The 15000-nt window shown below is 42.8% G+C and overlaps 1 protein-coding gene across 1 annotated transcript in view; it reads left to right on the top strand.

The window, feature by feature from the left end:
- Positions 1-3154: 3154 nt before the first annotated feature.
- efcc1 (EF-hand and coiled-coil domain containing 1) overlaps positions 3155-15000 on the top strand; it is a 28278-nt gene continuing 16432 nt past the window's right edge. The window contains exons 1-2 of the mRNA XM_078247661.1: positions 3155-3943; positions 6320-6759. Of these exons, the coding sequence (XP_078103787.1) occupies positions 3266-3943; positions 6320-6759 (1118 nt within the window). The 5' untranslated portion in view covers positions 3155-3265. The remainder of the gene's footprint in view (positions 3944-6319; positions 6760-15000) is intronic.

Genomic DNA, 15000 nt, shown 5'->3' with positions numbered 1-15000 from the left:
AAAAGAACGTCGATAAAAGCGACAAAAACATAGAAAACGGAAACAAAAACTTCAAAAGGCGACAAAAACGTTGCAAAAGCAACAACAAAAAATTGAAAAAAGCCAGAAAAAAATGTCGAAGCCACAAAAACTTCCTTCATGAAGCTAAAAAAAAACAAAAAACGGACCAAATGTTTTTTTGTTACTGCCATTGTTCCGGACCTTTGACTGATTTGTTTGAGAACCCCTGCTCTATGAAACCCATGGCCATACATTCTGTCATTGTGTTACTTATGGATGTTATTACAGTGAAAATGAATGATTCCCCTTTTCGCAGGGGGACCCCCGGGAACCCCCTTAAGGACCCCTGAGGTCCCACTTTGAAAACCACTAACGTCGATACCTACCTACCTAGTTCATTCTGGAAATGTAAAACAAGAACTGCAATTTCTCTGACAACTAGTATGTGTTTCCGTATTAATATTAATGACTGTATATTAAGAGAACACATAGGTTACAGTTGTTTCTGCTGTGTGCTCACCTGGTCCGGAAACGAGGAGTCTGACGTGTTCGTGAAACGTTAGAGACGTTTACAGTAAAACCTCAAACGTGTCACTTAATCAAAAATCAAACATACTTCTGCACTTCTTGTCACTTTACCTGGACTATAATTTCCGTAGCTGCTAACTCATTTCATTTCAATTATTGTCACAGTAAGTGCCATAGCCTGCTAGTAAAGTAGCTAGTCTACTGAACTGTCACAAATTAACTCCGAGTGCAACGCGTTGCCGCGCAACCACCGCCATGACAACCACTGCAGTGAAGGAAGTGATGCGTGTACAGCTGCTGCCCTCACGTGCTGTTAGGACTATCGGTATTCCATACCATGAAAGAAAACGACTAGGGTATGTTTTCAGTTAGGCCTATTCATGGTTGATGTGCTATTTTTTTCTAATTATTTATTGCAAAACAAGTGCAATGACAAATGACACTATACTTGCAGGGGTAACTAAATTATAACAATAAAAAAAGACATTAAAAAAAGGATTCAGCAGTTCGTGCAATTAAAAAAATGTACATAGGCCTACGTCAAGGGTCATTGAGGCGTTGATGTTTGTAAAGTGCTGAATAGTTTGTATCTGTTGTTGCATTACATTCACAAAAACTTTAAATGAAGGTGTTCTGTTACAGAATTGACTTTTGTGAATATGAAATGTTGCTAAGATAATAAAGGTTTCATGATATCGCTAATATTGTTTTGTTCTAAAATGAAGACATCATAAAAAACTAAACAGCACATAATGAAACATGGATATGTTACAAGTTACAACAGATATATTGGGGAAAGTATTTCCAAAAAAAAAAAAAAGTACAAGGACAGCAAGATGTATTTGCATGAACGTCATTAAAGGAATAAAGCCAACATGAGACTGTTATAACTGAAAACAAAAAAACAATTAAAGATTCTACACATCTGGTTTATAAAGAGAAAAAATTGAATTTTGACAAGAAAGTTTAAGCAATTTACAGTTAAGGTAGGCTACTATAGAATAATACTGGGAGCCTTGTAGTACGTTTATTTTGATGTATGATTTCCCCATAAATTAACTTTGTTAATGTGTCTGTAAAACATGGAGGTAAAAAAACATCCTGCCAGTTCCAGATGGACACTTTTCCTAACACATCCTGAACTTATTTGCAGTCACACATTTCCTAATTAATTCAAAAAATCCGCTAAATCAGGCTAATGGACCAGAGTCTGGTAGGACCAGGCTAGTGGACCAGAGTCTGGTAGGACCAGGCTAGAGTACCAGAGTCTGGTAGGACCAGGTTAATGGACCAGAGTCTGGTAGGACCAGGCTAGTGTACCAGAGTCTGGTAGGACCAGGCTAATGGACCAGAGTCTGGTAGGACCAGGCTAGAGTACCAGAGTCTGGTAGGACCAGGCTAGTGTACCAGAGTCTGGTAGGACCAGGCTAGAGTACCAGAGTCTGGTAGGACCAGGCTAATGGACCAGAGTCTGGTAGGACCAGGCTAGAGTACCAGAGTCTGGTAGGACCAGGCTAATGTACCAGAGTCTGGTAGGACCAGGTTAATGGACCAGAGTCTGGTAGGACCAGGCTAATGGACCAGAGTCTGGTAGGACCAGGTTAATGGACCAGAGTCTGGTAGGACCAGGCTAGAGTACCAGAGTCTGGTAGGACCAGGCTAATGGACCAGAGTCTGGTAGGACCAGGCTAGTGTACCAGAGTCTGGTAGGACCAGGCTAGAGTACCAGAGTCTGGTAGGACCAGGCTAATGTACCAGAGTCTGGTAGGACCAGGCTAGTGTACCAGAGTCTGGTAGGACCAGGCTAGAGTACCAGAGTCTGGTAGGACCAGGCTAGTGTACCAGAGTCTGGTAGGACCAGGCTAGAGTACCAGAGTCTGGTAGGACCAGGCTATCTGTCCCCCACACTTACAACACTTCTGAGGAGTTGATTTGAAACGAACCATAAGTAGGCGAAAACTCATTTAAATATGCAATTATTAAGATCAGTGTATATGATGGAATAGTGGTATTAGAATGTGCCAGATTCCACCAAATTTGGCCAAATACAGCCAAAAAATGTATCTGGGGAGGCGTGCCCGGGCCCCTTTACACTTTAGCAGGTCGTAAAACAGAATAAAAATCATCATCCTGAACAATCTGTGCCCGTCACTTCTGAAAAACGGCTGCCCCTGCAGATGAGCATTGCATTCAGAAGCTGTAGTGAAAAACTGCGTACAAATGAACTCATGCATTACGCATGCAGGGATAAGCAAGGTGCAAATTGTGCAAAAAGCCCTACATATGAGCTTGTGTTTTACCCCTGGGTAAAGACCATGCAGTAAAAATTCTTCAGTTGAAAAAAAAAAAAGGAAAAAGTTTAGCCTATAGGCTACCTCTGCTCCACAGCATAGTCTCTTGGGCATCTTACATCTTAACAAGGTCAACCCAAGAGAATGACAAAAGTTTACACACCTGGTGGCAATTACACTCCTGGCAAACATGAGACCGTTATAGTGCATAGCCTATATTAGCTACAGCCTCCTGGTTGGGACCCCTGGTTTTGGATTTTGGGGGCAGTGCTAAATTCAAATCTGCCCTGTTTTAACACACGCCTCGTTTCAGCTCTGCCAGTCTGCTATAGAGCTACTACTGAGAGGATGAACACACATGACGACAGCATATTGGATACAAAAAAACAAACCAAAACAAAAGTAACTGTGTTAAGTTTGAGGAAATATGATGTGTCTCAGTAGAAATGATGGATGCAATAGACTCCATTGATCCATACAGCCGTCCGGCGCGCAGGACACAATGGATAGTCAGCACTCTGGCTTACCATTACGGATTGGACCGGGGAGTGGAGAACGAAATTATAGTTTTGGCTACCGGGTTGGATCAATACCTACAGGAGATTTTCCATCACATGGACTATCAAGGTGGAGGCAAAATCCCTGTGGAGGATTTTAACATATTGTGTGAAGTTCTGGGACTGAACAAAGACTCGGAGGATACAGAATGCACCGGCGTTTTAGACAATTTACCCAGCGAGCTCACGTTCAGACACTTCCACGCCAAACTGTGCGGATTCTTTAGCACCAAGGCGGGGTGTCAGTATGAGAACGGTCGGCTGCTGGTCGGGAAGGACAGCGAGCATATCGAGACTCAGATCCGCCTCAGAAGCCCTCTGAGGCGGCGAGAGAAGCTGCTGTGTGTGGGTGTGAGCGGAGACTCCGACCCCTCCTCGGAGGGCCGGCACGCCTCCGGCTGCAGGCTCGGATCCTGCACCAAGGAGTGCTATGAGGAGATAGTGGCGCTGGAGGAAGCAGAGGACCGAATAGCCAAACTGGAAGATGAGAATGCAAGTTTGAGGGAGCTGATTGAGGACATGCGAGCCGCACTTCAGAGCAGTGATGCCCGGTGTTTGGCTCTGCAGGTGAGAGCATTGGTGTTGCTGCTACTGTAAGAAGAAGAGGGATACACTCACACAACCACCCTCCTTAAGTTTTGAACATGGTGCTGTCTATATTCTTAGATAGAGGCTAATGGTAATATCATTCAGTTTGAACATACAAGCCCCTAATGCCAAGGGGCGGAGCAAAGGGGTGGCTTCTGGGTAAATAAAAAGATTTGTTAAAGGTGCTCTAAGCCAGGGGTCTTCAACCTTTTTTAAGCCAAGGACCCCTTAACTGAAAGAGAGACGGAGCAGGGACCCCCTACTACATATATTGTATAAAATTAAGTTGCATATTAAACTGGGCCTACAGTAACGTGTAGGGCGGCCTAAAACCTTTACACATACCTTTCTTTGCATAGAATATGCTATTAAAATAGCCTAATAATTGTTGGCATGATTTTATTAATCATGTTTTAATGTTAGACATACATGTGGCACAGTGGATCCTTAGGATGAACTGTACCTGTGGATGGCTACCTTAGAGACTACCTTGCCTATAGGCCAGTAACCCTATCATCAGTGGGGATTTATATTTGCTAATAATTTGTTAGATTCATGTTAAGACTTTTTCAGTTTTGAAAAAAAAACGTCTACATTTTTCAATAATTTGGAGCCCCCCCCCCGCATTGACTCTGAGGACCCCCTAGGGGTCCCGGATCCCCTGTTGAAGATCCCTGCTCTAAGCGATGTCACGCGTTTTTTAGGCTACAACATTTTTTGTCACATACAGCAAACATCTCCTTCACTATCTGCTAGCTGCCTGTCCCCTGAACACACTGTAAAAAAACATCTCCTCACTATCTGCTAGCTGCCTGTCCCCTGAACACACTGTAAAAAAACATCTCCTCACTATCTGCTAGCTGCCTGTCCCCTGAACACACTGTAAAAAAACATCTCCTCACTATCTGCTAGCTGCCTGTCCCCTGAACACACTGTAAAAAAACATCTCCTCACTATCTGCTAGCTGCCTGTCCCCTGAACACACTGTAAAAAAACATCTCCTCAGTATCTGCTAGCTGCCTGTCCCCTGAACACACTGTAAAAAACATCTCCTCACTATCTGCTAGCTGCCTGTCCCCTGAACACACTGTAAAAAAACATCTCCTCACTATCTGCTAGCTGCCTGTCCCCTGAACACACTGTAAAAAAACATCTCCTCACTATCTGCTAGCTGCCTGTCCCCTGAACACACTGTAGACAGCCCAGGCTCCACAAACAGCAACAAAAACAAACTGCGCCAACCTGCACCACCAAACATAACAAACAGTCTTCCAGCGTTCCAGCCAATAACCGACAAGAAGGATTTGGGGTCGGGGGTTGGGCTGTTAGCGCGCGGAAGGGAGGAAGGGAGGGGGAGGGGACTGGATGAGGAGGAGGGAGGGGCGAGCTAGCCTCATTTTGTTTGAAAATACATCAAACGTCAACAAGAAGTGCCGTTACCCAACATCGCTTAGAGCACCTTTAAAATGGATTTTATAAAATTTGCTTTGAAAAATGTATCATTCAGGAACTTATATCAAAGTCACAGTATTACTGGTAGTACTGGTATCGAACATTTTTGAACGATACCCAGCCCTACCAACAAGATATATTTTTCACAAACTGGTAACCCAAAAGTTGTTCTACCTAATGGCTTAAATGTGATCTATTTATAAAGCCATTAGATACAACTTATGTCATCTGCTTAGTCACATTCACGTTTACTTTGGTTTAGATATGATGTTCTATTTCCGCCACCGCTAGGGGTGCTGTTTTATGACGCGCACCTGTGGGTGGTATTAGAGGGTATGGAACAAAAGACCGATATCGGCATATGTTTTGGAGTACTTGATGGCGATTACTAGAATGTAGTCTATATCGACGACGTTTCATTTCCGGGATTGTTCAAGTGCAGCTGGAAATTACGCCGAATGTTTTCTTTATGTTGGCGTTCTAACCTCCGGTGGATTTGTGAGGACTATGGTTAACTGCTCCTCAGATCTCTGCAGGGTAAATCCAGACAGCTAGCTAGACTATCTGTCCAATCTGAGTTTTCTATTGCACGACTAAAACTACTTTTGAACGTACACATGTTCCACCAAAACAAGTTCCTTCCCGAGGCTATTTTGCAGAGGCACCGTGGCTCCGTCCGCCCAGGACGATTGTGATTGGTTTAAAGAAATGCCAATAAACCAGAGCACGTTTTTCTCCCATCCCGGAATGCTGTGTGGACTAGCCAGACCCTTTTTCGGCAGCGCTGTGGAGGAAAGTGTGGCAAATGCAAGACTAACTAGAATGTGACTAAGCAGATGCAATTTGGTTTTAGAAAATATCTTGATTTGGTCCCCTTTTGTCACCTGTTGCACTTTTGTTCAGGTAGGACTATGGAAAAGTCACTCCAAACATAAACCAGAGGAAGGCTGTTTTGCTGCTCGGCAGAAACAAGAGGCCCAGAAAAGTTTGAGCAACACCAACCCGAAAAGCAGCACCTATAGCAACCTGAAAAGCCTGCAGAACATCATCCACGAGATAGAGCTGCTGCGGAGCTCCAGCGACCGACAGGTAGAGGAGGCCATGCTCTGTAATGAGAGACTGGAGCAGGAGCTGTGGAGCTCCAAGGAGACTGTGGCTGCTCTAGAGGACTGCAACCGAGCCCTGAAGAGGGAGCAGGTGGGCATGAGGAGGAAGGTGGAGGAGGCCAGGCAGGCGCTGCTCAGCGGCCTGGGGAAGGTGAAGGAACTGGAAGCCAAGGCCAGTCATGTGCCGGCCCTGCAGAGGCACATCCTCCAGCTGGAATCAGAGCTCCTCTACTACAGGTAAGGACCCTGCGAATGCTGTATTACATTAAGTGTTTTCTGTTACGTTGGCAGCAGAGCCTGCTGCAGGTGCTTCCATGACGCTATCCATTATTATGCATCTTCCTCGTCTTCTTTAGTTTTGGCGCTTGGCAACAAACGGCATTACGTCACCAACTGGAATGGAGTGTGCAATCTAGGAGCAATGATGCGCCAAACTGCTTTTTTGCAGTCTAACAGATTTCTTCTGATGTTATTTTGTAGTACCAAGTAATGAAGATGCTTAGAGGAAATGTAGTGGAGTAAAAGTAAAAGTAAAGTACAGATACATGAAAATTCTACTTAAGTACAGTAACAAAGTATTTGTACTTTGTTACATTACAACACTGGACATAAGACATAAGATACATAAGACATAAGAGACATAAGACATAATATTGTCATTGCACCACTGTCTGACAGTATTACAACAAAATGATGTTGGTACTCCCTGAGTATTTAGAAAACACAACAATCACAACTAAACACTAAAAATGTACCCAAAACTATTTACATTTTTAAAAAGGCAGTTGAATAAGAGCAAGAGGTGAAAATGTCCCAGCAGTAGATACGTACATTACAGATAACAGATTAGGTTCATTCCTGATACGTTAGCAGCATCAGTAATAAATAGATAAATAAATAAATAACAACTGTGAGTACATACAACCAAATTAAAAGTGCCACTTCATGGTAGTACTTCTCGATTATGGAAAAAGTCATAATCACGATTATTTTGGTCAATATTGAAATCACGATTATTTAGCACAAATACTCACTGTCTTTTGGGAAGATGTTGCATTCACTGAACTTCAAAAACAGTGAAACGGTTAAACAACTCAACAGTGAGAACACCTTGAACTGGGACATTTCCCTTCATGCTTTTCCCGTTCAAACAGTTTTTTTTTCATTCAGAACACAAGACAAAATAAGAGTTTACTTGCAACACGTAATGTGCAAAATAATCATTTTTCTAAAATTACTTTTTGCCAAAATCATAATCACAATTACAATTTTGATCAATTGCACAGCCCTACTCCATGGTGCAAATATAAAAACACACACATTAAACTAAGAACATAAATCAGAGAATGTGAAGATAGTAAAAGGATTAAAACTAGAGTAAATTGTCAAAACAGTGAAATAATTAAGTAAAATAATTTACTCGTATTGCACATTATTACGTAAAGTGCAAGTGCATCGCAGCACTAGTGGATGAAAGTGCTTATTGGCTTTTCTTATTTAATGTGCAAATTGCTTGTGGGAAAAAACTGTCCCCAAATCTAGAGGTGCATATTTTGGCCGACCTATATGTTTATTTTTTATTTTTCAAACAACAACTTCCATCACTTTTAGTGTGAACAACTTCAACTAAACACCAAAAGTCTGCTCTGCTATTTCCATTTGTACGATTATTTAGACAAGACAAAGAAACTGATTTCTTTGAGAGAGAAGGTGGTTTGACAGAAGGTTGAAATATGAAAAAATATATATATGAAAACTCCAATTAGCAACTGTTTTTGTAGCATTTTTGCTGTCTGGTCAGACTTTCAGGCGGTGTGGGTGAAGGTAAGGGAGGGGGGGTTGCAATCATGCCCTGGCTCAGCCTGTTCTCATGAACCATTCGTTCAAAAAGCTACGAAAAGTTAAGCATTGTAATTCATAAGCATTCCATGTTTGTTTTTTTGCTGTTTGGACCACATTGACGGCCGCTGTATAAGAACGCGGCTGGCCGCGTAGGGAGCTGGTCGGGGTGGATGGGCAATAACGTACAGGACTTCCAAGCCGGGGAGAGGAGTTTGCTTCCCGGGGAAAACTAAAGACTTTCACCCAGGAAATGCGTGTTCCTTGGAAGTGTTTTAATCCAAACCACGATCTTTTTCCTAATCATAACTAGTTGTTTTGGTGATTAATCTTAACTGTTGTCGCTGCAAAACGCTCATATGTTGTGGACTAAATTTAACCGTAATATCCACCCAAACGAGCAGCAGCTCACGGTGCTCTGTACCCGGCTCAAAGTCACCCATTTTCGGCTAAACACATCTACTAACTGTCGCTGATACGACCGAGCTGTGGTGGAGGTCCGTGGCCCGCGTCGCGAAGCTCTGTTCTTAAACAACTAGCAACTGTCGCTCGGCGTCATGGAGCTCGTAGCCAGCTGGCGGTCTCCTTATTTCATAGGACATCATACGTTTTGGTGTGCATACATTTTCGTACGATATCATACAGACCCGTTGGTGAGAATGCGTTGCCTGGCTACCGCCCCGCTGGAAAGTGAGATTGCTGCAGTTGCAAATTGCAATACACTGTTTGCGAATGGCATTTTGGTATTGATTCTTTTTAGATGTATTTAAATAGAAATAAACATGTTTCTTCAAATGTTCTTGTGATTTTCCTATGGCATTGTGTTAATACATCGAAGAAAATACTGCCCCGAGTCACAGAGAGATGGCATAGACTAGACAAAGACCTTTATTTATTTTTTTGACCTCCAATCAGCTGTCAAACCATGAGCAAAACAAGTGTCTGGCTGTTCATTATGTCATGAGAAAGAAGGGCTTGTTTTTGGCAGGTTAGTGCAGTAGTGATGCCTTTGTGGCCAGAATGAACCATAATGAATTATAATCCTTCCTAAAGTAAAATGACTTACTGTTTACTTCTGGCTTCATGCCTGGAAAACTCCGCCATGCTACTTATGAAGGCTTGATGTGGTGTACTTTTCCAATTTTCAGTCTTGTTGTGTTTTAGTCTGTTTAACAGGCATCGTGTGTGGCAGGTCGGGCCTACTCCTCTTATTTTGGTGGAAGTAAGGGTGTAATTGGACTTTTAAAGTACAAAGCCATTGGTTTAATGTTTATCTCTGCGTCTGTTGCCCCTGCTCCAACCATATAATCAGTGTCTGCAGGTCTGGATTTCTTAGGAAGAAGATTTCTCTAAGTAGTTGTAACATCTTCGTAATGATGTTATTACGGTCTCTAAGACAGAGTCACATTCAACCAAACCCATGTGATTAAAGTCCTCACTACTACCTGCCTTTAGGTGGTTCTAAATAACACATTTTGCAACCACAATACCCTTCCTTATAACCCTAAACTCCACTAATCTATGCAGACTGCGTTCCAAAGTCTTTTCACTGCCCTTCCATTGATACAAATGGCAAATAATTCAACACCACAAAGGCTCTGACTTGTCTAGAGAGAGCTCCATTGAGTGAGAACCGCAACAGACTGACCGTTCTCATCAATCTCTGCTCACTTCTTTCACTCCGCTCCCGAATGAACAATACCACACAATCACCTCCGTCCTATGGATCTTAGCAACCAAGCTCCATGAATATTCCCACCGAAAGCCTCAATGCTTGCTCAGTCAAGTCTCATCCAGGGACAGGGCCAGAGAGAGAGGTGCAAGTAGAGGTGCTTTAAGAATTGAGTAGGATACAATGCTTTTTTTTGTCCTGCCTTACATCACAAAAGCTGTGTGACTTGGTTACCTTAAAATGAAGTCATTATTCTTCCAACACGCTTCAGTGTCAGATGTAGTAAAAGGAAAAGTACCAATACTTTGATGAAATATTACTCAAGTACAAGTGAAATTACCTATCTGAAGAATTACTCGAGTAAAAGTAATAAGTAGTTCATTTAAAATGTACTTTAGGTAAAAGTTACTTAGTTACTCTCCCATGTAGTGAAAATAGGACATATAGGGGTCATAAATCCAAAACTATTTTGTTTTTAATTAAAGAAAAATCTATACAAATGTATAAACATCTATACAAATGTATACAACATGACACATGACATTAGATGTATGTGAACTATTTTAGCCAGTGTCCTACATACATTGTCCTACAGGTTGCTAGTGCTAGACAAAAATTAGCAATGCCACGAAACATGTTGTTTTGCTAATTGGCAATTAGTCATGAAAACATTGTTTGAAGTACCAATGCACAAATACTTACCAAAACATGCTTCCGCAGATTAGATGTGGAGTTATTGAATGCTGCCAGTTCAGTCACCTTTGGCAGGCACATCTGGCATTGCACGATGATACTATTGGCCCTCTGAAACCGTCTCTGAACCGTAGTTGCTCGCGTGATCCACCTCCATCTCGTTCTCAATCTCCTACAGAAAGACTTGGTGCCTGGTAGGCAGCCTAGATGCTTTCTTTCAGTTTTCGTTAGTCGAAGTTTTTTTTTTTTTTTTTTACTCCGTAACGGATGGGATTTGTATAATGTAGCGAAATACAATACTTCACTCAAAACGTAACCAAGTACATTTTAAATGATTTTAAAAACTAGTCTACTTGAAAAATACAAAATACACAACAAAACTACTCAATACAGTAACGTGAGTAAATCTATTTCGTTACTTTCCACCTCTGCCACCTCCTCCATCATTGGCCTGGTTAGAGATCCGAGTGAATCACGACTCGAACAGGTCTAGATCATATGTGGTGGGTTTAGACAGGCTTTCCGTGGCTCCTTAAAAAGTCTTAAAAGGTCTTGAGATAAAATCAGGAAAATTAAGGTCTTAAATTGTCTTTAATTAACTGCAGATTTGCTGTAGGTATGTATTTTGCAGATGGTGATGTGGAAATTGTCAGGCACAGTAGACTACTGTACACTAGACTAATGTATGTGTTTGATTACGCATTGCCAGCCCTATCTCCACAGTGCTGAGGAGTAAAGTGTGACTTATGGTTCTGCCGAGGCTCCACGGAGAGCTTTTCGACATAGCCTACTGAAGTGGCCTGAAGTGTATACTTGAAGTGTATACATGTGCGTTGGTGTGTGCGTCAATCTCTTTAAGAAAATAGCAGGGCCGGCATGTCTGTGTGCGTGTGGGGAATGTGTGGTAGAGCGAGCACTTCGGAGCGAGTGCTGACTCTAGAGTCATAGTGAGTGTCTCCCCTGTGCTTTCTGACCACGGCGGCAAATCTGTAGCAGGAAAAGTTAACCCTCTCCTTGATTTCATGTTGTTTACGGAGAAGGAGAACCAGGAAATGAGTCGGGGGAAATCCAACAGTACCAAGCCGCGGAGAGAGGTGCAGGTCAGGCTACGGCATAGGTCCGTGCCTCCACGTACCCACGTACGTAGCCACGGTGTAGATTTAACGCAGAAGCATAAATCATGCTTAAGGGCTAACGGACACTGCCATCGACGAAGTTCTGATCTAGACTCTGGTGGCCCATGTTTAAATCAATACAATTGTTTTTAAGTCAATATTTGTGCTTACACGCTACACGCTCGTACTGCTGATCAGCGGATTTGCGTTAACTTGTTATTATCAGTTATCCCGTTTCTAGTCTTTGGGCTACGTTAAGCTAAGCTAACCAGCTTGAGTTTCATAATTACCAGTGGGGGTTCTAGACCATTCAAATGGAGGGGCCAGGCTGGGGCCACATGCAATTTTAGGGGTACCAAATATATTAATCACAAGTACGTACCACCAACTCTCCATATGTTTGATTCTACAAAAGATTGACGATACACACGTAATAATAAACACAAGCATATTCACTCAGTGTTAACCTAGATTTAATTTATCACTGCACATGAATAAAATCCCCTCTTTGGAGATGAATGTGTGGTGAAAAATATATGAAAATATTTGCCAAAGTTAGGGGGCCAGAGGGGGAAGTCAAGGCTTAATATTACAGGGGCACTGGCCACACTTGCCCCCCACCCAGAACCGCCGCTGATAATTACTGTACAGACGTGAGATTGTTCCTGGAACATGTGATTTGCATCTTGTTTTAATTGTTGTGTTCTTTGCATTTGGTGATGTACTTTTTGTCTCATCTCAAATCCCCTTTTCAACTTCCCATCAACATCCCAGCAGAAATCAGCTGAATTTCAGTAGGAAATGTGGTCATCGGTATGAAACTTATATGTGGGTGTTGTTGCATAACATGTCTTTGGATTGTAAGCTAGAGCAGAGCACAGGCTGAGACTCAAATGGGAGCCGCTCCTCTAACAGGAGTTTAATAGCACAGGAAAGTCTTTGTATACTGGGATAGTCTAAAAGTGTCACTTTTATTTCGGCAGGACTATTTTTCTCCAGAAGGTAAAGGGAGTCTAAATCAGTCACTGTAGCCTATAGAGCTCTGTGGGCCAGAGGGATTAGACAATAGGAAGCACAGCGAGAGGAACAAAAAGAAATGAGGGGGGAAGAAACCATCTGGAGGAAGAAGCAAACACTCAACTGTTTGTTCATGAAATGACGGACATGTTTTGCCAGGCCCACAAGAGAGGAATGGCTTCCTTCAGCTTTCCATCTTCTTTTTGTGCTCCAAAGAAAAGATGTAGAGTGGAGATACAAAATCACTCTTCATCTTTCGTCCAGAACTTCTTTCTTCTTTCAGTTTTAACCTCTTGATTTCTATTTTATAGTACAGGCCATTTCTAGAGAGCACACCAAGCATATGTGTCCTAAGTGTGCAAGTTTAAAACTCACTTTCCGTTTTAATCGGCACGTCTGCAGACTTCTCTGTATGCCTCTAACCCCTGGCCCTCTGAAGGCAGGCCCCAGGGGAGGCATAATCTCCCAGCCTTTTCATGCTCTCTGCATGGCGTCTGAGAACGGAGGGGAGAGGAGGGCCGCAGCAGACCATTTATCTGCCTCCGCACAAGAGCTGAAGCATTGTGTGGAGCAGGTGCTGCCACGGCATTCCTACCCTTTAAATAATGTGGAAAGGACACACTCGAGGGATGTCTGGGACCCGTGGCATTTTGCTGCTGCTGCCTTACTGTTGTTCTTGAACAGCTTTCAAAAACCCCACACTGCCAAGTGGGCTCATTTTCACACTGAACCGCTGCCCTGCTCTCCCTCTCTCTGGTTTGGAGGTATGCTGACATCAGCAGAAATACATCATACACAAAATATCTTATAAACTTATGCCACCCACCCTCGTTGGACTTCTCTCCGTGTAATAGTTCCCTCTGCCTTTAATACCCTCGTTTGTTTGACTTTGGGGGTTTCTTTACACTTTGCTCGCTAAGGAAAGCTTAACTAGATTCTGTAAATGTTACAGCCATTGGTTTTTGGATTAAGTCCTCAGCTAGTGCTAAAAAATAATCACATCCCTGAAGTTGCTTTATTTGTATTCCAGGCTACATCTACACTACTGCGTTTTGTTTTTAAAAGGAATATCTTTTGCTACGTTTACGCCTCGCATCCACACAAACAGAGACGGATACGATGACGCACGTCAGTCAGTCTTATCTGTTAGCTAGTCTTACAGACTTTTCAGTTCATCAGTTCCACCTCGTCGTCGGTCCAACCTAATATATCCCTGGTCTTTAAACGTATATATCCATGATTTTCAACCGCAGAGTAACGTCAGACAATCTGCTTCCTGTTTACACCGACACGCACATGCCCAGTGTGTGTGAATGGTCATGTGATGTGCGTTGTCAGACGTGTTAATATGGACGGAGATTAGTTCTGCAACTGGAGCTACAACTCCTGTGTGGACAGAGATTGTTGAGACTGTCTCAAAAACGCTGCTTCAAAATGAAAAAGTAGTAGTGTTGATGTAGCCTCATAAACCACCTCATTGTACGGGTGTGACCCTAGAGGACGTGATTAATAACCGTCAGCTATGTAAACGTGACCCCTCACCCGTCTCTGTCATGTTGCGGCACCAACAATAACTGCATTTCAAGTTCAAGCTCAGGTACAGCGTGCAGTCATTTTTAACCTCTGCAGAGAAAGAAGACTGCCATTGACCGATGACACCTGAAAGAGGAAACTGCTCTTCAGGGAGTGGAGGAGGGGAGGAGGGGAGGGAGGGGTTGTTGATGGAAAGTTCACTTCAGCACCGCACTGTGATAAACACAGGGAGGACTCTGGGTGTCCTGGCTCTAACAACAAACAGCTGGACTACCCCCCCCCCCCCCTCAGGCCAAAAGAACGGCTTTAGACTTTTGCTAATATGGCAGGGTACAGGATCCTATTAATTAGAAATGCTCTGACATAGCACAATAGAGCTCTTCATGTGTAATTTCACTCCTGTGTGTGAGCCTTGAGGGATGTAGTAATAAATAGGCCGCCATAGACTACCAAATGCTTCCACGTAATATATATATGTATATTTAACCCTACCGCTAGTGCATTTTCTCTGCCAAGTGCCTAACTAGCAGGCCAATACTATCTAAGAATGATAAGATGTCTTCTTCCTAAGGTGTGAAGAATAATTTAACCAATAGTCACATCCAGTAC

This window comes from Sander vitreus, chromosome 4, assembly GCF_031162955.1.
Source record: "Sander vitreus isolate 19-12246 chromosome 4, sanVit1, whole genome shotgun sequence".
Lineage (NCBI taxonomy): Eukaryota > Metazoa > Chordata > Actinopteri > Perciformes > Percidae > Sander > Sander vitreus.
Note: the sequence above shows the minus strand (reverse complement) of the source record. Positions and strands in the feature narration are given on the sequence as shown.